At 45.6% G+C, this 21919-nt stretch overlaps 1 protein-coding gene across 4 annotated transcripts in view; it reads right to left on the minus strand.

Annotated features, from left to right (window-relative positions):
• Positions 1 to 209: 209 nt before the first annotated feature.
• Positions 210 to 21919, minus strand: part of DDX31 (DEAD-box helicase 31) — a 64697-nt gene continuing 42987 nt past the window's right edge. For 2 of the 4 annotated variants that reach the window (XM_005293289.3, XM_065572629.1), the window contains exons 18-20: positions 21732 to 21843; positions 17213 to 17393; positions 210 to 713 (exon numbers count right to left, since the gene is read on the minus strand). In XM_005293289.3, coding sequence (XP_005293346.2) covers positions 566 to 713; positions 17213 to 17393; positions 21732 to 21843 — 441 coding nt within the window. In that variant the 3' untranslated portion in view covers positions 210 to 565. Of the gene's footprint in view, positions 714 to 17212; positions 17394 to 21074; positions 21109 to 21731; positions 21844 to 21919 lie in introns of all 4 variants that reach the window. The other 2 variants (XM_065572627.1, XM_065572628.1) reach the window with 2 other exon arrangements.

Below are 21919 nucleotides of genomic sequence, written 5' to 3' on the forward strand. Positions count from 1 at the left end.
TCAATGCCATTTGGATCTGGCCCAAACGCCACAGTTTGTTCAGGTCAGGCTAAGGCTTGCATACTAGCTAATCACAGAATAAACAACTAAGACAGTAACGTCCATCGCACTACTTCAGCTTTCTCTATTAAAAAAATTAAACAATTGGTTCCTATAGGCCTTTTAAACATCCTAAATCGCCCCAATGAACTCAATAAGCTCCTAGCATAACCCATTTGATGGTCACTTTATTTTTTGGTGGTTGCATGTTTCCCTCTACACTTCATTTGACTGCTCCAAGTTTTCTTTACAAAAACAATGGTTTAAAACGGCAAAACTTAGAAACTTTGTGCATCTTACTGAAACTGCATTTATTTGCAATGGAGCAATCTTGACTGAAAACAGACCATGTTTGATTTCAGTTCCATTCAGGTCTTCTGGGGGCTCAGCTCTCTGAGGGTTTAGCCTTTTAAAAATTCTCTGTTAAATTCTGGCGCACCTCAGTTTGCGTTGCATGTCCCCTTGCCTTCTGCCCCATGCGTTCTCCAGAACTAGTTTCTGCAGTAAAGGGTTGGAAACTCCCAGTTCAGCTCAGCATTTTCTGGTTGCCAGGTTTTCCGTGTCTTTTCTTTCTCTTGACCTTGGATACACCAGAGTCCATCCCACTAGAGTATTCAGATCGCAAGATTTCAGCAAGACGGCGTTTGCCTTGGGTTTTCCTGCGAAGGTCAGGCCTGGAAAGAAGAGAGCAAAGAGAAGGGGTTTAGATTTCTTTCCTTTTGAAATCCAGTTTGGTGGGTTACTTATTCTACAGCTGTGGAAGTGACATTTGCGCATTAGCACAAGTACAGCTTCCTCTCCTTGATGCCTGTTTTGAAATTCTGTCTCATGCAGAATTAGATATTGTTGTGACAGTTTTTCAAAAAAGTGGCAAAATAGCATGCCATTTTTAAAAGGGAGCCTTTGTTCTGAACAAATGCTCTGGTGGGAGGGTGGGCGCTGACGGCTGAAGTGTGTGAGACAGCAGTTTGCAAATAAAAAACCCAGCCTTAAGACACTGAGCAATGAAAACATTTTATAACAGAACTAAACCCTGTGCTAAAAAAATAAAAATAAAAACCCAACCCAAGACAATCTTCTGCCAGGAGCCCGCCAACAACTCACACATCTTGTAGGCTTTTGTGGCGGATACGGCAATTTCCTGGAAAAACCTTATTGAACGAAGTTTGAGTATCTTTGGAGTCCACTGTATGAAATACAAAGGTTCTGTATTATTGGGGGCCTGGCTGATCAAAGGACCACACTGAACAATATAGCAGACAAGAATGGTCTTTTGGGGCAGTATGTATAAAGTGGGTTTCCTGAGAAATATCTAGGGGGAGGTGAATACAAATTCCTGGCCTCGTCCCCAGGTATGCCAAAACCCACCCTTTTGAAGCTATGCCCCGAGGAAGGGACCATACTGATTATCAATTCCTGGAATTGGAAGATCAAGTTGCATAAGGGAAAAGTACGCATGGGTGTGCTTGTTCGGAGCTACTGCTGTTATGAACCTGTAAACACAAGGGTTTGAAGAATTGATTCTTACCAGAGCACCCACAGGAGTTGGCGGGCAGGGTGATCTTGAGTAAGTTTATTAGCATGTGATAAGTTTATTAGGCTCTCTTATTCTTTTAATATGTTTTCTCTCTGATTCTTTCACCTTAAGAATACATGTGCTTGCTTAGAAAGACCTGTGTGGTAACTTATACATGCGGGCAATTATGCCACTTGTAGCCTCTGAAGAGAGAGCCACCGACGCTGGCCTGTTTAGGCACTCTGGCTTGCGGGCAATAACATGGTGTAGTCATGGAATTGTGCAGCCTGGAAAAACCCCAGTCAGGAAGAAGAGAGATGCAGGTCTCTACCCAAGAGAGGTGATGGCTGATGAGCCGGACCACTGAGGGGTAAGACAGGTACAGTTGCCTGGAACTCTGACAGCTTCCACACCAGAGACTGTTGCAAAGGCAACTGTATTCTGACTGGCTGCTACATTCCAAAATGGATCTTCTAGTGGTTCTATAGGCTCTGCCACTGTCCTGCTCTGTGACCTTGGGCAAGTCACCTTCCCTCTTGGGGCTTCTGTTTATCCTCCCAGCCTTTAGCTGTCTTGTCTGTTTAGAGAGTAAGTTCATCAGGGCAGGAGCTATCACTCACTATGTATCTGGACAGTGCCTAGCACAGAGGAGTCCCTGCTGTGGTAGGTGCCTGTAGGTGCTATAGTGATATAAGTAATAAATAGTAATAATAGATCTCAAAGCCCATTGCAAAGCAGATAAGAATGTATCTGCTCCTCTACAGGAGGTGATGGTATACAACAGAAATCCTGTGCATGCTCTAGCAGTGATATTCATTTATATACATGGGTATACGTTAAGACTAGAGCCTTAAAACCAAAGGCTTTCTGTCTTGCATTTTGTGTTATACTATTTACCAAGTGCCAAGTCATTTAGCAGAGGGGGAAACTGAGGTACAGAGGTGAAATGACTCGCCCAAAGTCACAAAAGTCACATAGTTGGGGAGAAACCAGGAATAGAACCTAGGAGTCTTGACACGCAGTCACCTACTTCTACTTAGGTAGTAATTTTAGTCACCATTTACTTATTTAGGTGAGTTTCTCAACCTATGATGAAGTTTCTGACTGACACTTTCATTGAGTCTCCAAGCACTTACTACAGTAATTTGAGGGTTACCGGGCAACAAATAAGTTTACATAAACAACACAGAACTATTTGCTGCTGAGGACAAGTATCTACCAGTAGCCACGAGGCTGAATTTCAGCTCAGCAGGGAGGTTGTACAGCACTTTATTATCAATCAGGTGAAATCACTGCCCAATTAGTAAATCAATACCCTCTGCTACAGTGATCAGCTGTAGAGGGAGAGGCGGGGAATGAGAATGCAGGAGAGGAAAGGCTGCTTCCTGTAACCAGTGCCACAAATCGATGGAGCTGTGCTGTAGAACCTACACTAATCATTAAGAAAAATACAGCACTGCTGTTGTCGGGACCCTATTTAAACAAGAGGTGCAAGGGCCATAGGCAGTAGTAATAGTCTATAGCAATAGTAAATTTGGAAGGTCAGGATCACCGGGCCAGATTCTGATCTCAGTTACACCAGAGTAAATCCAGAAACTCCACTGACTTCCGAGGTACTGTCGCTCGCTAGCGTCTTGTCTACAAGAATAGCAGCATCCAGATGACCACAGTGAGGAAGGATGGCTTCGTGGTTATGACACTGGGCTGTCGACTCAGACCTGGATTCAGTCCTTGACTCTGCCACAGACTCCCTGTGCAATGCTGGGCAAATCACTTAATTTCACTGTCCCTCATCTCCCCTAGCTGCAAAACAGGGATGGTAATACGCCCCCCCGTCACTCCACACCCTGTTGTACAGCTACATTCACGAAGGTTTGTGGGGGCCCCCAGATACTATGGTGAGGGGTTCTGCAGAAAGGCTTACAAATGCATAACCCAGCTGTAGTACAGATAGAACCCGTGTTCCCATAACTGGGGGACTGTCCACGGTTTCTTTCTGTGATCTAGCACCCAGACATGACAAGCGCTTGAGTCCTAACTAGGACATGTCACGATGGGCAGAGAAATCCACAGCCTGTTAAATTCCTCCTTCCAGAAGAGCTATTCCAAAAGCAGCCATCCACGTTTGAGGTAGAGTTCTGCAAACCCAGGTCACTTAGGGGCACTGGTAGGAAAAAGGTTTCTCAACACACAGACCTATCCCGACTCTCCGAAATGCCAAGATTTTAGCACAGTTCAGGGGAGGAGCAAACATTTAAATGGATTAAAAAAACCCCATCCTCTCTTTCATTAGATGGGGTAAAATGTGAAAGGGTCAGAAAACGTCATCGTTCAGGGCACAAGATAGACAGTAAGTGTCGGGGGTTAGGAAGAAACTTCCCGTAGAAGCAAGTCATTCCATTAACTGTTCATGATGGGGTTCCTTGTACTGTCTTCTGAAGCATTTGGACCTGGCTGCTGGCAGAGGCAGGATGCTGTTCAAGATGGACCGTGGGCCTGGTCCAGTCTGGCAATTGCTATGTTCCTACTGGATCTGATCTTTGCGGCGTCTGGTCTCCAGCCAAGAATTACCTAAAGCAATATTGGATCAGAGGCACTAACTGGGACAGATGTCAAGAGCGTGTTCCGCCAAATTTCAGGGGCATAGTTACCCCCTGATTTCCAGTGCCAGGCCCATTAAAGGTCTAGGCATTGCTCTGGGCTACACAGCTAGGAACTTGGCACCCTCTACCCAGAGACAGCCCTGGTTCCTGTTCTTTCTTGTCAGACATCTAGAAGATGCTTTTAGTGTTGCCAGGTGACAGGTAAGATCAAAGTCCCTCTGGAGTCCCTCTAATCACTTCATTAAGAGGGTGGGGACAAAGCTGTGTTTGTGCAGTGGGGCAGGGGTGGGGGGACAAGGAGGGGAGAGAGAGAGAAGCCAGTAATTGCATGGTGTCATTTGGGGAATAAGCCTCCACACTGGTAAGAATAAGAGACCACACTTAAAAGCTGCCTGTGCATACCTGTAATTAAATTGCAGCCTTGGAGAACAGGGCACCAGGAGCCTCTGAAGAGAGACAATTACGGGAGCAGAGGAAATGGCCTAAAATGGTTTGTTTTATCCTGAGCAAAGATGAAGGTGGCCGGATGCGGCCCGTTTTCAAAAGAGGAAAAAAGCTCAGCACTCCAGGGGAAACCATAACCCGGAGTCATTTGACTCACACGAAGTATAATAGGCGATTCCCACATCACTCTGAATACAAAACCAGGCTAGTATCCAGAGGGGCCTGTCAGTGTAAGAAGCTGGCAGACAGGTCAACCTCAAACACCGCCCCCGACCCCACCCCGACATTTCTGAGGTCTCTGTAAAGTGCCAAGTGCTGAAGTGTGAATTCAGGAGGACACCCCCATCCCTACCTCTTGGTTTCTCTTTCCAAAAGAGAGACAGACAATGTAGAACTGACAATAGAAAATAAATGGAAAAGTGGTGGGGCCTGAGAGGAAAAAAAGACAAGAGAAAACAACATACTAGAGTGGAAAAAAATGAGGTAATTTGCTTTTTTTCTTCCCAGTATTCATCACTCTTAAAAATAACAGTTTCCTCCCATCCCCACCTGGCCCCATAATCCGAGAGTCACCACCCCAGAATGCTACCTCCATGCAGGAGGTCAAGTAGCTCCTAAATGCAGACTGACCAGAAAGGGACGGTGGTGCCTTTCCCAACAACCTCTCCTCCCCTCAAAGCAAAATCCAATGCCTGTTCTTGGACTCATATCTTCCAAGCACCATTCTTCAGCCTGGCTGCTCTGAAGCCTGTAGCACCATTGCTTGGTGCAAGAAATATAATCCACACTTTGAGAACCCCAGCAGACCGTACCAGGCATGAATCATCACTTTCACACTGTCTTGGGTACTTGATGGCTTTGCAAATGCAATGGACTCAAATGTTTATCACCTTCTGGACTCCAAGGCCACTGATGGTAAAAGGCAGAGGGAAAGGAAAACATCCAACAGAAATGAGTTGTGACACAGCCAAGATCCAAAACAAGACTAGTGCTGCTGATGCTTTGCACCAAACCGAGTTTCAGAACATTTCAGCAGCTGCTGAGACCTTCTGGACAAGTGAGAGGAAGAAACAGGAATGAGATGGGCACAGGAGAGTGGGGAGAACACCCAGAAACTGTTCTGCTTCTCTATAATTTCTGCTTTTATCTGCCCATTTGAAGCAATCATCTGCTCCTGAGATTTGTTCTCAGTCTCCAAGTCATAAGATCCACCTGTGACATCACAAAGTAGAAAAAATATGTAATCAAGTCAGTCAGTCTTGGGAATTCAACAAGAGAACTAAGATGATGCGAGTCTAAAGAAGAATGTTTTTTCCCCTCAATGTTCTCCATGATGCGTTGTTTCTCATTCCCAATCAAGGCTTTGGCTGTTTCAAACACAAGATAAAAAGGGAAAACCAAACTGAACAGAGATTTCACAGCTACTGTTCTACAGATTCTCTTCCTCCCGCCCTCAGTTTAAAGAATCATTATTGTTTTGCACAACAGAGAGAACAATTCTCAGTAGAGCTGCCACTGTGCTCCCTGAGAGACATCCGCCAAGATGGAGTCACCTGGAACACCATGACAACATGCACACCTCTTTTGGGTTTAGAACCTTCTGATTTACAGTGCAACCCTCTTTATTCAAGAAGCATTCAGGGGATGTAAAACATTTAGAGAAATGACAGAGGAGCTGAAGTCCAAATGCTGGTGTCTGGGGGACATGACTGTGATGCAGATAGGAGAACATTTTGGTGGTTCAAAGTTCTGATAATTGGGGTCCTATTGGAAACACAGTAATGGATGGATAAAATTAAAATAAGAGAGGGAAAAAGACAGAGAGGTTTGCAAAGGGTTGCCATTGTATTGTTTATTTTTTTTATTATGGTAGCATCAACAATATGCTCAATTGTCTTCTTCACTAGAGCAGTGGTTCTCAACCTATTTACCGTTGTGGGCCATACACAAAGTTCTCCATGTGTTATATGGGGTACATTCACACAATATATATTTATGCTACCTGTATGGCCCTGAGGATGTCACATGGGCCGCAGCTATGTGATGATTGGGTTGCAAATGGACCGCAAGCCATGGGTTGAGAACCATTAGTCTAGGCGTATCTAGCACAACCGGGCCCTGATTCTTGACAGAGAATGCTAGACGCTACTACTGCTGTCCATTTACTCACTGGAACACACAATTCCTGCTCCCAAAATATTTACTAATCTATAAATAAATTTATAATCTAAGATTATACTTTTGGGGTGCGATTTTCGAAAGAGCTAAAATGAAGCACAAGTCCCATGGCACTGAATGAGACTTGTGCTCCCAAACCTCGTAGGCATTTCTGAAAATCCCACTGTCGCTTTCTACAGCCGTCTTCTGGTACCATGAACTCAGTGGAACATTAACTCCACAGTTTGCTTTGCTCTCACTGAACCATGGAGTAGTAAATTCTGTAGTGACTCTAGTGTTCCCTATTTGGCTCTAAAACTTGTGCAGCAAAGTCCTGAATATCCAACAGAGAAGGCTACTTCTGTCAGATTCAATTTGCTAGAATATGCAAAATACGCTCATGGTTTGAGAATATCAAACATTCATCGTTGGAAAGGACTAAGAGACAGAGAAAAAAAATCTGAAGCTATCCTTAATTTTCACACTAAAATTTTAACATGCTATGTTTCACTGATACTTTTATTTAATTGAAGAACTGTGCAGAATGCTCATCTCTGATTCAAAAATTCCTATATGCTGGATTAGTTCAAGGGCACATATTTGGGAGAATACTCTTGTTTCTGGGCCATAATGAGAAATCTGATAACTCCAAGAAATCCTTCTGATAATGGCTTTATCACCTCTATGAACAAGCTCACTCTCAGTGATCTTCCTTCAACTTTTTTTAGCACTGCCTGCTCTTTCTTTGTTTTCAGCTGGGTGAAATCCTGGTGCAACGCAATGCAACAAGTCCCAATGACCTTTAATCAACACATGTAGGGTGTAGCAACCTAAGGACTTCCCAGAATTGCTCCAGGTTTAGAAAGAGTATCGAGTTCTGACGCACAGACCTAGAACTCATGGTGTGTCTTTGGAGAAGAACTGAGCGGACTGTATAATTTATCAGAGAACATTTCAATGTGGATCATGCCATCAATCTGCTTGACAGGATCTCCAACAGCTAATTCCATCCTGCGGCTGAACTTCTGCCAGGCAACAGGGCTGGGATACCTCTGGGCCAAGGCTGTTGCAACACCTGTTTTTTCTACCTATCGTGTTGGATGAGCCATCTGCAGCCAACGCAACCCAGGTTTTTTTGGGCAAAGAATTCATCAATGATGCTGCGCTCCTTTCGACAAGTCAACAGATGGCCTACGTACAACGTCATCAGCTGATGCAAACAAGCTTGGTAAGATAAAGGGAAAATATCATTGGATCACACTGAGCATCGACTGTCGCTCTGCTGCAGAAAACGTTAACCAATAAAGAACCCAACCTTAGAATTATCTAAGTCGATCACACTACAGCTATACATAAGAGAACTGACAGATCCCTCACTTATCAACCATTCCCTATTCTTCTCCTTATGGAGACAGGATGAAAAATGCCACTGGAGAGCTGTTCACCCCACAGAACCCTGCCCTCTGTCCCTTGGCCTAACAGGCAGAAGACACTCTTCAAATAGAGAGAAGTGTTCAATTCCAGCACCGGTCATTGCAATTTTCTGGCTCCACCTGAGGACATTGCAAAGCCAAAAGATGGAGCAAAGATTCTGTACTGTGGCGTTGGTGGGATAGGACAGGGATTCAAAGAGCACCTCCTCTGCCTCGCATGCGTATGATGATTATAAAGCATACTCTGCTTTCAGGACAAACCTTCTGGTAGCATCGTGATGCTGGTAAGAAGGACTTGCCTGTTTTGCTTGAAATACCATGTGGAACTACTGTGCATTTGTCTCTATTGATTAGCTCCTCTCCTACCGGCCATTCCTCCTGCATTTTTTGGATCAACGTTGAATTTCTGAGTGTGGTTCCAGCCCTTCTCTTGTATCTTACATTTGGTCCTGTTTGCCTTTCTGCAGAGCAGACAGTTGATCAACCAAACTGAGAGAAATCCCTCAATGGGCAAAACTCCAGATTTGCCTTTGACTAATTAAGTGATATTAAGGAAGCTGTAAATGCCACACAAAAATTGGCAGGCAAGCTGCTTCTAATGATTAGATTATTGCTTCGTAGGAAGATACAGCTGCAGCCTTGCTGTGAGAGCCCTTTTGTTAGAGGAGTCAGTCTTTTCAAGGTTGTCAATGCCAAGGAAAAGTTCAAGGTGTCACACCAACAATACCAAAAAAAAAAAAAAGGGGACCTGTTTGCATCCCATTCTGCTCCCCAATGCTTGGGTGTGGGGTGGTCATGAGAGCGCACTGTCTAGCAATCCGGAGAAGGATATGACTTGGGGTATAATGCATCACTCCAAGGAGAGTTAGTATAACTGACCACAAAGTAGTCCATGTCAAAGTGCTCATCAGATGAACAAGCGTAGCAACGTCACTACTTAGAGGAGGGGAGCTAGAGGAGAGACCAGCTGATCAATGTTCCACAGCAACAGTGATGTACATGGGCACAGGCATTTTCACCACTGTCTCATCTAATTCTGAGAAGGGTTTCATGACCCTGTCGTACAGAACACCTGAGCCTGGTCTGTGCTAATGCTTTCATCTCTGGTAGCATAGGTACAGATGCAGAATTGCTGAGAAACAGGTACTCATTCTCCTAATGTAGACAAAGCCATATGGCCCGAACCACTGAGATGCTGAACACCCATAGCTCACTTTGAAGTCAATGGGAGTGGAGGGAACTTTTTAGTGCAAGGCTGACCTCTGCACTAAAAAGCTTGTCATCTAAAGAAGAGCTTTTAAACCTTTCTACCTAGCTAGCTACTTAGATAGCCCCACTGTAATACCTGGGTGCATCAAATTCATGAATGCATTTATCCTCACATCACCTCTGTGAGGGATTATCATCTTCATTTTACTGATGGGGAACGGGGGCACAGAGAGATGATGTGACTTGACTTAGCAAGGCCATATAGGAAATCTGCAAACTGAACTTTGATCTCTGGAACCACAGCCCAGTGCCTTAACTACAAGGTGATACCTCTTCCCTTTCCCTGAAGCAACAATTAATGGACACTGCCAAAGGCCTTGGTGATGACACTTTGCTCAAGGTGTTTTAGAACCATTAATTAAATTAAGCCTCATAAAGACCCTGTGAGGCAGGCAACACAGACTAGTGGGCTGATCGGATAAGTCCTATGTTCTTTATAACTCTTCATTTGTTACTTTATGTTCTATTCCTTATTTTAACATCCCCTTTCCTCCCCTCCCAGAAAAGAGACAATATTCAAATATCAGCCTTTAATGTGAAATGGAATCATTGTAATTGACTTAGAAGTTGGTGGTTCCCAAGATTTCTTTGTGCTTTTGTAACTGAAAAATGACTTCAGAGGAGCAGAGAATTCCCAGTCCAGCTTGGCAATCAAGCAGCAGCACTCCCCATCCTGATTATCCCACGTACAGTCCCTCACACAGAGAAAATAACTGGATGGATCTGGAACAGCATTCAGGAACAAAGGAACATGGGAACTGCCAGAGTGGATCAGACCCGAGGTCCATCTAGTTCAGTGTACTGTCTCAGACAGTGGCCAGCACCAGCTGCTTCAGAGGAAGGTGTAAGGACCCCTCAATAGACAGATGGGATGTAATCTGCCCTCCCTCCCCCCATAAAGGTCTCATCAGATCCCTAACAGAGACTGGCTTAAACCTTAAAGTGTTAGGTATTTTCCCCTTCCAAAACTTTTTTTTTTTTGGTGGGTGGAGGGGATGCATTAATTATAACAACTCTAGCTATTCCTATTAACCATATAAACATCCAATCCTTTTTTCAATCTCGGTAAGTTTTTGCCACATGATGTCATTGAGGTCACAGAGTTCCACCGTCTTTGACAGGAGAGAAAACCGCCATTTCCTCCTATACAACTGCTAAATAAATGTTGCATTTCACCTTCCAAGAAGATCCTGAGTGATTATTTTAATACAACATGCTATCTTCAGAAAGAAGTCTTGAAAAGAATGGTATTGTTAAGGGGCTATTCAGTTTATACCAAACAATCTATGAAGAGTACTAGCAAGCGTAAGAGACAGAGAAAACAAATGTGTGTATTCAGGATAAAAAGAGTGTGATACAACATTTCAGCATTTACAACAATACAAACATCTGGCTGCCATGTTGTCAGTTTTTGGCTTTTCTACCTGGTCTCTCTAAGGGTGATTAAGGAAGGATATTTGAAAAAAATGAAAAAAAAAAAACCTTGTCTTTGTCCGTTTAATGACCCTCTCCCCTGCATTTTATTTCTCTTTCTTTCTTTTTCTCTGGGCTGTTTGTTCTTTATTCTCCACGCAGGTGGTGAGAGATGGGGCTTTGGTTTGCAGACTACTAAAAAGATATCGGGTGTTTGGACACAATGTGTAATTACCATATGACAACCAATGCTTGCAGTATCACATGATAAACACTATGAAAAAGAAAGTCTGTTCAATGACTGTGCTGCTATTATTTCAAGCCTGGATTTTACAAGTAATTAAAAAAAAAAATCAAAGGCCAAATTCTGATTTCAGTTACACCAGTGTAAATCCAGAATAATGCTACAGAAATTAAAAGAGTTTCTCTGGATTTACATTGATGTAACTGAGAGCAGAATTTGAACCTATATTCACTATTCTTTTCACTATGAATTCTAATATAGCCTCTCTCTCTCTCTCTCTCATACACACAGAGAGAAAGTTAATTATAAAACAAGATTCTGCACAGAACAACAATTATTGTACACGGCAACTCTGGGTTATTTTATGGAGTCTTTATTTTCCAGCTGCCCCAAGTTTTGAAATCTGGAGTCTGAGCCGTGACCGGCCTGTGCAAAGCCTGCTCACTTTCCCTGACCTGCAATTATACAAATCCATGTGCACATGAGCATTCAAGCCACTCTTAGGCCATTTGTTCTAACGCCTCCCCACTGCCTCATGCTACCTACTGTATCTTCAGCCTGTCTGTACTCTAATGGGATGGGAGGCTTGGGGAGGAGGAATGCCACCTAAAGAGGCACATAACAACAGAAAAAGTAGCTGTAACAGAGTAGCAACATCACAGGAACAGAGAGAGGCATTGTCAGGGGCCGAGTAATCCTGTGACACACTGCTGTCAGTCATCACTTGGCTCCCCACTGGGCCAGCAAGACATCAAAGCCCGCCCCATACCATCTTACATGCTCTTTATCGGCTAAGCAGGCTATTCTTCCCTAAATAAAGCCCTGTTAAATCCCTGGCTCACAAGGGCATTCCCGTCCTGTTGCCCATCTGCTGGCGAGGGTCAGCTGAAGCAGGAGGCAGAGCCCCGGCCTATCCCCGGTGGCTTCTCAAAGCAAGGACAATGCTGTCTCCAACTTTTTTTTTTTTCCCCCTTCTTCTTCTCTCCCCAGCATCTCCTTCCCCTCCCCCCCTTGCTTTTTGCAGTGTCTGTGCATGAGCTGGAGATGTCACAGGCCTACAAACCATTATGTGGAGTAGTACTTGAAATGCACGGCCAACGCTTGCTAATATGAGTCTGCAGCAACCATTACACAGAAAGAGTCCAACAGACGTTTATTAACGAAGAGAGACTTTCTGCCTTTTAAACACAGCTACATTTTAGTGGCAAGCGATTACTGGGAGCGAGTCCTCTGCTGTGGCTCCTGAGCAGGACCATGGCGCCAATATTGCCTCCTTTCCAAGCGGAAGGGCCTTCATTTGTGTGGGATCAACTGGAAACACCAACAGTCTGATTTTCAGAGGTGCTGAGCCCCCACAACACTGCAAGTTAATGAGAGCTATGGGGGCTCCGCGCTGCTGAAAACCAAGCCCACTGTGTCTCAGGTTGGTCATACAAGAACCGAGACAGCCCAAATTAGGCCCTGTCTACACACAAAAGTTGTACCACTTCAACTATAGTGGTATGAATCCCTAAGGGTACGTCTACACTACCCGCTGGATCGGCAGGTAGTGATCGATCTATCGGAGATCGATTTATCGCGTCTAGTGTAGACGCGATATATCGATCCCTGATCTCTCTGCCGTCAACTCCTGTACTCCACGGAAGCGGAGTTGATGGGGGAGTGGCGGCCGTCGACTCCGCGCTGTGAGGACGCGAAATAAGTCGATCTAAGATACGTCGACTTCAGCTACACTATTCTCGTAGCTGAACTTGCGTATCTTAGGTCAGTCCTCACTCCCCCCCAGTGTAGACCAGGCCCTAGTGTGGATGCAGCAATACTGGTATAAAGGAGCTTATAGCTTATGTCTGTAAGGGAAGGGGAATAAGCTATTAAAGGCACCTTTACACCAGTGTAACTTAAGTGCTCAGAAGGGGTTGCATAAGTAGAACCATAAAACAGTTTGGGAAAAAAAAATCACTCCCCTAACCAACCTAAATATACCATACAAGACCTGTGTACAGACCAGGCCTTTGCAGACCTTTTTGGGAAGAACGGGCTTTGTGTGCGGCAGACGGCAGGGGTGGGAATGCATGAAGCATTGGATGAGCCAGAGCTGTCTGGGTCTGATCAAACACAAATTGCAGCCAGTGGTGGCTGATCCATTCTTCCCCAGTCTGGCAGACAAATTCAACCTTCACCAGCAAACCCAGGAGAGGCTTCATCAGCCCAGTCTGCCTTACAGGATGAGCCCGTAACTAAACCCAGAGGCAATGCAATAGGTCTGTGCAACTCTGGATTTGCTGACAAACAACTATTGGTTTAGTTATTGATTCTAACTCGCTGAAAGTCTGGAGTGTTTAAAGCCCTGGTTGTAGTTTAATCACTAAGCCTTGTCTATACCAGGATTTGCCTTCATTTCCTGCAGTTGCACTAGCACCAGTGAGGCACTGCCCAGGGTAGGAACAGTGGGATTGCTAGTGTAATGGTAAAGGAGCAAATCCAGAAAGAAGATGAACGGAGGAAGTGCAAATGCAGGCCACCTCTGGGGATCTGGCCCAAGAACATTGTGAGCTGTAAGTGACAAGTAACATTTTGCGATCATCAGATTTCTAAAGAACTTTACCAATATTAATTAAGCCTCACAACCGTCTCACCAGCATCATCCTCATTTTACCAGCTGTGAAACGGAGACGCGAAGGTCAACATTTTCAAATCTGGTGGGTTAGATTCTCAGCTGGTGTAACTGGGCATAACTCCTAAGGCTTCCTATGTTGCTGGGCCTATTTACACCAGCTAGGCGTCTGGTCCTGGGTGCCTAAAGTCAGACACCTAAATTCGTATGAAACCACTTCAGCGGCCTGATTTTCACAGCTGAAGTCACTGGGTATTGGGAGTACTCAGAACCTTGGACAATCAGACCTGTTGTTTATGTGCCAAACGTTGGAAATGTGAGTTTGGTGACACACCCAAGGCTGCACAGTAGCAGATAAGGGAACAGAACTTCTAGGAGTTCTGAATTCCATTCCTCTGCTTTGACGATGACGATGTGTTACTTACACTGCAGTAGTGCTGAGAGGCCAGTAATGCTAGGTGCTATGCAAACATCTAGCAAGCAGATGGCCCCTGCCCAGAAGAGGTTACAGTCTAGGTTTAAGATGAGAAGCGGATATGACAAACAGATGAGAGGAACGCAAGGTAACAGTGCGACGATAGTGATAAGCAACGGTCGCAGCACACCCGCTGCCTAACCACCGTCAAGTGTTTTGTAGGTCTCGATGGGTTCTACGGAGAGGTGCCAGGGAGGATAATGCCCTGCAGATTCAGGGAGCTCCTTGAATGTGTCAGGGACAGTGCATGGGGGAAAACACCGACACCGCTTGCTGGGAAATCTGAAAAATAGGCAATCAGTGTAGGCATCTCTGGCAGAATGGAGGTGGGAGTTTACATTTCTGTAGGACAGAATAAAGGAGAAATGGGATGGGAATATGCCATGAAAGGCCTTAAAAGTGAAGACCAGTCGTTTGTGCTTGATGCGGTGGAAAAGGGGGAGCCAGTGGAGGGCGCAAAGAGGGAGTGCTATGGTCTCAAAGTGAGCCAGGAAGACCCTTTCTGCAGCAGCAACTGGGGGAGAGGAGGCTGCATTTGCCGAGGCCAGAGAGGAGGAGGTTGCAGGGGCTGAGCCGGGATATAACTGTTTGCTAATGCAGCCTCACTGCTAATGAACAGGAGAGTCACTTCATAAAAAATGGAAAGTGAAAGCGTTCATCTCCTCACCATGCCTTCGATGCCAGTGCTTCCCCATCCAACGTAGAATACCAGCCAGGAGAGACTACATTAAAGTAGGTTGGGGAGATGCTACAGGAGAATTATTTCTGAACATGTGGGAAAGCCATGGTCTCAGCTTCTGAATGCCCAGAGGCCAGCCTGGGAAGGTCTATTGTGGAACGTAGTATTTGCACTGTATAAAAAGTAACATGCAAAGCAAAGCAATTGCTCTAAGCACCTCGCTGACTTGGGGATACTCTTCAGGAATCAGTTCAAGTGAAAACTATTATCTCTTGCAAACATTTAGAGTGAAGGGCCGTGTCCCAGAGAACATACCTTAGGGAGGGAGAAGGGGGTAGTGAGCCTCTGGAACAGTGGTTCTCAGCCTGCGGCCCATGGGCTGTTTGCAGCCCAATCAGCACAGAGCATGCCTCCCATGTGACATCCTCAGGGCCATACAGGTAGTATTGGATGTGGCCCGCAATGGTAAAGAAGTTGAGAACCACTGCTCTAGGAGGTGCCAGAGCATGGCAGCGGTGGGAGACCAAATAACTGTCAATGGGAGAGAAAGATTCCAAGTTGTGAAATTTGTCACGTTCTGCACTGTGTCCTGGAATGTTCACAGCATCCTTTGTATCCCGTTCCCCCTGCCTGCCCGCCCCTCCAACCCCTGACACACACACTTTTGGCAGGTTGATTTCCTCCTCACATGAATTCTTCAAAGGGGGGAGAAAAAACTCCCAATCAAACCACAACCTTCCTGTTTAAAAGGCCAACTGGAGATGGTGTTTTCACAGAGGTAACAAGTGCCCAGAAAATAGAAATAGAACAACTGCAGCAAACTCAGAGCTACCAGGTGCAGAGTTGCTGATCCACACAGGAGCATCTTCATGCTTCTAAACTGAACTCAGAAAAGTTGATATTTACTGGAAGCCAAAATACAAGGTAATTAAAAAAAAAAAAGACTGAGCTCCCACTCAAACACCCAGTTCAGCCGTGATAGTAATAAAGCTAATCAAAATAACACTTAGGACTAATCAAGGCTTTGGGAAAATAAACTAATTAAGTATACACTGCAATTAGCATGGCGGAAAACTGAGGCACAGAGAAATCACATACCTTGCCTAATCAAACAAACCAGTATCACAGCCAGAATTTCCTGTGTCCCAGTCCTATGTTCAGGATCATTAGATGAGCCAGAAGCACTGTTTGTATTTATGAGGTTCGTTTGGTCAAACACTGCTCTCTCTTATCTGTCCACCTTCCAGGCAGTTCACCTCGGTGGCATGCCCACTCTCCCACATCAGGTTTCAAGGTCGCTCTCTTGTCCAGGTCTCATGTGCAGCAGTGACATTACAGAAGGCCAGGCTACATTGATACACATCCATAGACCAACTCCAGTTTTGCCAATGCCCTTTGGATCACGCAGCAGACACGAATAGCTTTGCGCAGTGAACACACAAGGATTTATTTTGGAATACAATCTGTTAATCTGAAAGGGGGAAGCGTGTTCATTTAAAGAAATGGATCAGAGAGGCAGAGACCTTAACAGGCCAAATGAAACAGCACCTCTCCCCCCTTGCATGCTCATTAGCAGATTCATGGGGAAACATGCCACACAGCCACGTCTCAATGCAGCTCAGCGCCGGGCAGATGTGACACGGTTAAGCCTTGTAGGCAGGTGTGTGTGGTGTCACTGTACAGTGTGTGGGTGTGTGTATGTGTCCCCAAAGATGCTTGGCACAGAAATTCTGCCTCTTAACAACTGGCCAGAGGCACAGTGTATAGTCTACTCAATGTGGGCACTCAGTAGCACTGTCAGGTTATCTAATGGCCAAATGAAGTCCTCAGACGAGTCGCCCTCCTTTCAGAGCAGGTAATGCTTTTCCTAAGAGCCACCCACTATATCCCACAGTCTCGCGAGTGACTTTTGGGTAGCAAGTCATTCAAAACCCTAGGGCCTCTCCATGACCCCAGACCCCAGCACAGCGTGTAAAGAGGAAGATGGCTGTTATTAAAGCAGAAGTCAATAGGGCAAACAAAAAATGCTAGCCCTCTTGAAGTAGCTCTTTCCACTGCAAACAGAAGCTATCAGGCTTTTTTCTTTTCTCTCTCCTGGGGGAGGCTCCTGACTGATTGGATGGTGGGATATTGTGTTGACAGTAGAAAGAGTGGACCCAGAGGGGCAGGTGGTTTTTGCGTCCTCATCTCCATCTTTCTGTTCCTCAAATTAATCCCAGTTTTCTCCCATTATTTTGCAGCCCCATTGGTAGAAAACATTCAAACCAGGGGTCAAAACAACATGCTCATGACGTGGCCCTGGCTCCCGAGAGGTGCACCTTCCTACCTTTTTGATTTCAGTTTGGTTTTCTTTCCCGGACTGGCAGCCATGGAGGCGCTGAGGTTCTGAGGGGCGTCTCTCAGCCCAAAGCTCTTGGCCACATGGCCCAGGTGGAGGGATTTGATGTGGAAGATGTGCTTCAGGGTCTTGGGGTAGGTGGTGTAGGAGCGAAGGAAAGACTGCAGTGCTGCGAAGGACAGAGAAAGAGTTATTCTTTCCACCGCATTATGGATTTTTTTTAAACCTGCTCCATCCTGCCTGTTTCAGCTGAAAGGACGTTGCCTAGCCATTTGTGATACCCTGGATATCAGCTCTAGGAATGGTTGGGATATTAAAAATACGTGAAGTATTAGTGCAATCCTGTGGGAGGAGGAAAGTTGTGAGGAGAGAGGTCAGGAGCAGAAAAGAAGCGACATGAAGATACAGGTCTGCCTCTTCTAAACACTGCCCCCTTGTCCGACAGGATGGTGGTCTTCAACCTGATTAGGAACTGAGCTGGTGACTTTGTCCGGTAGAAGCTTAGAGAGGGGAAAAAGGGGAGGTAGAAAGAGGAAGACAGTGGGATGAAGAGAGGCAGAGAAGGGGTTGTGAGGAGGGTCGGGGGCAGACTCCTCCGGTACCACAATCCCAGCAACCAATAAATTCTTTGCCAGTCACCACCTAGTCCCTTAGAAATACCTGAGAGACACATGGATTTTCTGTTTCATCACCAGGCTGAGAACAGAGCTCACCTTTTAAAAGGGAAAAAAAAACTCAGTAGCATGTACATTTCCTTAGAGTCTTTACCCCTCTAATGCCTTCCTCAGATCTTACTGCTCTAAGGACAAGCCTCATGAATGGCAACACTGCGAACCACACCTGTGGCCATCCCAGAATGCTAACCGCACCCACACTTCAGGCTGCAGCTTTCCTCTCCGCTATTGGGACACTCTTTGACTGAGGCTCACCCTCGTCTCCCAAAATCCCCTGCTCGGCTCACTAAATCTCCCATTCGCTGCTCCCATTCAGACCTGCACCTACAGCCCCCCTCTCACAGCCCCGACAGCAGCAAGCTCTAAACTCGAACCTCCCATGCCCTTGCTTGTTGAGCCACTGGACCAGCAAGTTTGCCCACAGCTTAAATCTAATCTCTCAGCAGCAGCAGGAGCTTGGAGTTTATGAACAGTAATAAAAATGTCATTTTAACAGCTCAGCTCCTGGAAGGACCCTGGGAATCCATCAAAGCTCTGTTTACTGAGTAAAGCGAACGCCTTTTCCCAATCGATGAGAAGAAACTCAGGTGAATCCTTCGCACCCCTCCCCTGATTTCCTAGTGGGAGTCTTTTAGGGATAGCTGAACGAAGGATCAGTATTTTCGGAGAGGATGCTTAACATTTCAAATGCCCAGTCTGCTGCAGGGGCCCTCGATAAGACACCAAGAGCAATAAGGACCCAGCTTGAATGCTCTCAAAATCCAAATGCTCCTGCTCGCTCTCTCGCTCTCTCTAAAGCTATTGGGTTAAATTCACTCCTGCTGTAAGGTGCAACTCCCATGAAAAATTCTACGGCAGCTGCACCCACTTACATGAGCTCAGGATCTGGTCCGCTGGCTATTTCACTCCCATCAAAGCTATAAAGCCCCTCACAGCACTCAAAATGCTTGGATCCCAAGGACCTTGGGAAGCCAATGTTTTTGGAAGCAGCCTGTGTACTCAAATACTGGACGTTACCACTGACTAGGTCAGAAAAGGGAAACAAATGCACTGCTGGCATGGCTTCCAACGGACTGTCTGCCATGAAGGCAAAAGCCAGCTGCAATGTTAATTATTCATGATTCTTGGCTTGGAAGGGGAGGAAGAAGGGAGTCTATGGAAGCCAGTCGGTGATGGAAAATTTGCATATGCAGATAGTGGAACAGGAGAAGGGGGGCGGGCAGCCCTGGTTCAAGACAAACAGTGGCTGCATCATGTTTCAACATTTCATGACATTCTGGACGCATTTCCCCACAGCAGCCATCAAAAGTCCTCAGCATGTAGCTCAGCAACAAGAGTGTGTGTATAGAGTTACACTGTGCCGGCACAGACATGGATCTGTTTTGAACAAGACTCAAGTCCATTCAGTTGTTTCCTTTTGTCACAGCGTATTACAGGTAGCATGGTCTGGAGACGTGAGCAGGGCACTAGGCCCCAGGACTATTGGATTCTATTCCCAGCCCTTCTGCTGACTCTGCATGACCACTTGTAAGGGTATGTCCAGACTACCCGCCGTATCGGCGGGTAGCAATCGATTTATCGGGGATCGATATATCGCGTCTCGTCGAGACACGCTCCCTGTCGACTCCGGAACTCCACCGGAGCGAGCGGCGGCAGCGGAGTAGACGGGGGAGCTGCGGCTATCAATCCCGCGCTGTGAGGATGGGAGGTAAGTCGGAATAAGATACGTCGACTTCAGCTACGGTATTCCCGTAGCTGAAATTGCGTATCTTACATCGACACCCCCCCAGTGTAGACCAGGCCTAAGTCATGGAATGGCTCTCGGCCTCGGAGTTTCCTCCACTGTAAAATGGGGATAACAGGGGACACTCACTGGAGTGTCAAGAAGCCTAGTGGGTTAGGAGCAAGAATTTGATCAGGGAGGAAGGTTTGGCCCTTGTGTTTGTAATGAGCTTTGAGATACTTGGTTAAAAACCATAAAAGTACTATAGCATCAATCAAGCAGTTCATAGCAACGTCCACAACAGCGAGGTTTGGCTATTATATTTCGCAAGTCTCTAGCACCTTCCATCCAAAGAGCTCAAAACGCTTTAAAACATGACTGAATTGAGCCTCCCAGGCCTCCAGAGGAGTGATGCAAGAATTTAAAGGTGAAAACGAGGCAGAGAGCTATTCTATGACATGCCCAAGGTCAAAGCTAGGACCAGAACCCTAGAATTCCAACTCCCAGTTCCTTGCTCATCATCATCTTGATGCATGCCATTTGAAATGTACAGATTAGATTAGGGCAGGAAGATCTATTACTAAACACGATTCCTTCACTATGTCCTTACTCAAGAAGCTAGCACGACATTCAGAAAATAGCACCTCTGCTCTCTTGGCAACAGACCTAGCCATTTGTCTTAAATTTAATACAACAGCCTTGAATCCTGAATTTACATTATATATCGGGAGCATCTTCTCCCTCCCCAGCATGTACCGTTACAAGATGGTGCTCTCTGATCACTTTCTTTATTTGTACCTTGAAATGGAATGATCTTTTCTGGCAGACATTACCATCCACAAGGAAAGTATTTCACTTTTATTGTGGGTTTTTTGTTTTGGTAAGAATGATTCAGATTGTTAATAATTCAATATACAGTGAATTCATAAAGAACCCTGCTCTCTTAGAAGTCAATGGGAAGTTCTGCACTGAAGTCAATGGGAATTCTACTGAAGTTAGGACAGCAGTATTTAGCTCGTAACTGAGTGGGATGGGAAGAAATTGACCAGGAGGTGAAGTGAGATGGAAGGAAGAAGGTTCAAAGGAAAATAATCTAGTTCTATATTACCCTAGAGCATAGATGGTTCAGTTCCTTGGGTGCAGGACTGGGGTCCTCGAAAGGGCATCCAATATTAAGTTTGGGTAACAGTTAGTAATTTGCCTTGGACACTGTTTTCACAACAGGTATTTTGTTTTTCCATGTACATTCCCTGTGCCCCAGATCAGCCTTGTAGAATAGGAGGGCTGTATCAGTTCATATTGTCCCATCCCTTTGGTTTCTGCCAGGAGGCAGTGCATCAGTACAGGATCTCTGGCCACTCTCATGGTAATTTCCCCCCAGAGCAGATGCAATCTCTTGCCTCCTGTCCCACTGCCATATTCTCAAATCTAAGAAGAGATGGTAAAAACTCACTGTATTGCTCTGTGCCACACTTTACAGATCCTACCTGGCAAAGACAGAAGATGAAACTGCAGATTTGTACATAAAGATTAAATAATAATTGTAGTTATCAGCAATTGTGCTTCCTCTGCTACTGCGGCTTCCCTACACACACACACACACACACACACACACACACACACACACACACACACACACACACACACACACACACACACACACACACACACACACACCCCAAATGGAAATATATCCTTGGCTGAGGGCTGCTAGGCATCTCTTCCAAGACATTGTCTCAATGGGTCAAATGTATCCCTGGTGTAAACAATGGATTCAATGCAGTTACAACCAGGATGAGGTTAGCCTCTTGCCTCTGACCTTCCCCTTGTAACACATAACCTAGACACTCACGTGACTGGGTCAGAGCTCCCTAGATGCAAATCCTAATGAAAGCCAAGACTGAACTTCATTTGTGCGAAATACATGAAAGCAAGAAATTAACATTTAATATCATTATAAAGCCTTCTGCGTCCATTTCAACCCCCCTTAGAGACACTTCCGCTAGGGAATGCTTCTGCTAGGCCTTTCCCCCAAAGCCCACCCCATCAGAGGGGAACCCTTGCCGTTTGTATCAGCCATTCAGTAATAAGTTTAAAGAAACCTACTGACCTTTCTTTGCCCACTGGACAGTTCCCTCACCGGAGTGCACATAATTTTCAAATTCCGTCTGCAAGACCGTCGCCCGTTCCCGCACTTCCTGGGGGTTCGTGCCACGGGATTTCTAGGAGGGCGGTGGGAGGATTAGAGGAAAGACAGAGTTTGAGTCAGGAATAATGAAGCAGTTTAGAATAGATTTA

Source organism: Chrysemys picta, chromosome 18 (assembly GCF_011386835.1).
Source record: "Chrysemys picta bellii isolate R12L10 chromosome 18, ASM1138683v2, whole genome shotgun sequence".
Classification (NCBI taxonomy): domain Eukaryota; kingdom Metazoa; phylum Chordata; order Testudines; family Emydidae; genus Chrysemys; species Chrysemys picta.